General features: G+C 65.2%; 1 protein-coding gene across 1 annotated transcript; it reads left to right on the plus strand.

Moving 5' to 3' along the window:
- Nucleotides 1–556: 556 nt before the first annotated feature.
- On the plus strand, nt 557–1,120 carry LbrM_08_0990 (amastin-like protein; the record flags this gene model as incomplete). The annotated part of the gene is made up of 1 exon (XM_001562105.1): nt 557–1,120. The coding sequence occupies one exon, from the start codon at nt 557–559 to the stop codon at nt 1,118–1,120; it is 564 nt and encodes a 187-aa protein (XP_001562155.1).
- Between the last annotated feature and the right edge of the window lie 669 nt (nt 1,121–1,789).

The following is a 1,789-nucleotide window of genomic DNA, read 5'->3' on the forward strand; positions in this document are numbered from 1 at the left end:
CCGCGTCAGGGCTTTCTGCTGGCCAGCCTCGCGCTGCTGGGGGAGAGGGTGCAGGTGTCTAAGGCCCTCGTCTGCCGGCTGGAGGACCACGCCCAGAGCACGCGCCCTGAGGCCACACTCTCAGCAGAGTCATGGTACCCGCCCGCGCCCGCTGCTAGGAGAAGCGGATGCCGGCTTGGGACGCGCTGCGGCGTCCGTGTGAATTTCCTCTGACTGTGCCCTCCGTCCCCTGCGCCCGGCCCCCCTCCGTGTGGCGCTGCTGCCGCTCCCCCGCTGCCGGCGCGGCGTGTCGCACTCTCGCGTGCCTGCCGCCTCGCCGCACTCTCCCCCCACCTCTCTCTCCGTCTCTCCTCTCCCCTTCCACCCTGCCCGCCTCTCTCATGCCGCCCGCCCTCTCACCACCAACACACACGCACACGCGGCAGCACCAACGAGTTTGCTTTGCGAAGACTCGCCTCCCCCTCGCTCTCTCCCACTCGCCTCGACCACTACGCCACCTCCTCTGCTGTGCACCGCCGCCCCACCGCTCTCCGTGTGCTGCTGTGCGTCTGCCAAAATGGAGTTCACCCTCGCCCTTCTTCTCTACGCGGTCCTGCAGCTCATCGCGTTCCTCTTTGTGCTCGTGGGCACGCCCATCGACATGTTCCGCTTGAGGGATGAGCCCCCATTTGGCAACACGCCCTGCATTACGCTGTGGGGGTCAAAGGTTGAGTGCTACGGCCTCACTTTCGAACTAAAATCGGATGACCTCTGGAGCCCATGTCCGCGCCGGCGCGACAGTGTCCGCGCAGCTCAGGCCTTTGCTGTCATCTCCATCTTCGTGTACGGCCTGGCTGCCCTCTTCGGCTTCATTATGCTGTGCTGCTGCCCTTGGCTCCGCGTGGTCTGCCTGGTGCTCAATGTCACTGGCGTTATTACGCTGTGTATTGTGTGGGCCTCCATGGTGGTGGTCTACAGCACACTGGATAGCCCGTGCTTTGGACTAAAGTTTCGCTATAATTTTGGCTCAGGCTTCGTGTTGTTGGTCTTCGCCTGGTGCCTGGACATCATCAACATGGTCTTCTTGCTGCTCCCGTCGCAAGCGAGGGACCGGAGTGAGAACGCGGACACGAAGGAATAGACCCGGCGAGAGGAAGCGGAAGGGGACAGGCGTACGTGGAGGCACTGAGGCGATGGACGGTTGGCGCCGCAGCACACGGAGAGAACTTACACGCACCGCCCAGCCCCGTGCCCGCACGTGCCACCCCCTACCCCCACCTCCAACGCCGCCAAGTGTCGTGTGTGCCATCTCCTGTTGGTCTTCCGCAGATAAGAGTTGTGTGGGCGTTCGGTGCGCGCGTGCCCCTAACACTCCCTACGCACGCGTCTCGCCGGGGCCCTCTCTCTTCCCTCTCTCTCTTGTGCTTTACTTTTGTTGCCCGCGTGTGGCGTGCCGCCCCCCTGTGCGTGCGCCCTTTTTGCTTCTCTTCTTTACTGTGCGACTCGCCTATGCCCCCGCAGCACCGCCGCGGCCACTGCCGCCCACCACCCTTCCCCGAGCGGATGGGTGGAGGGGACGCCGAGCCCTTTGGTGCTGCCCATGGGAGGACGGCGCAACATGCGGCTTCGGCCTCCCTCTCTCCGGTGCCCGTCGCCCCGCGCGCCTCTCCTTGCCGCCTCTCACCACTTCGTAGTCTCTGCCTGCTCTGCCTGCACGGCAGCGTGCGCTGGTGGTGGGCAGAGCACACTGGCCGCCGACAAGCCCACTGATGCCCCCTCCGCTCCCGGCCCGCACGGCCGTCTCTGCGTT

This window comes from Leishmania braziliensis, contig 95, assembly GCF_000002845.2.
Source record: "Leishmania braziliensis MHOM/BR/75/M2904 WGS CADA00000000 data, contig 95, whole genome shotgun sequence".
Lineage (NCBI taxonomy): Eukaryota > Euglenozoa > Kinetoplastea > Trypanosomatida > Trypanosomatidae > Leishmania > Leishmania braziliensis.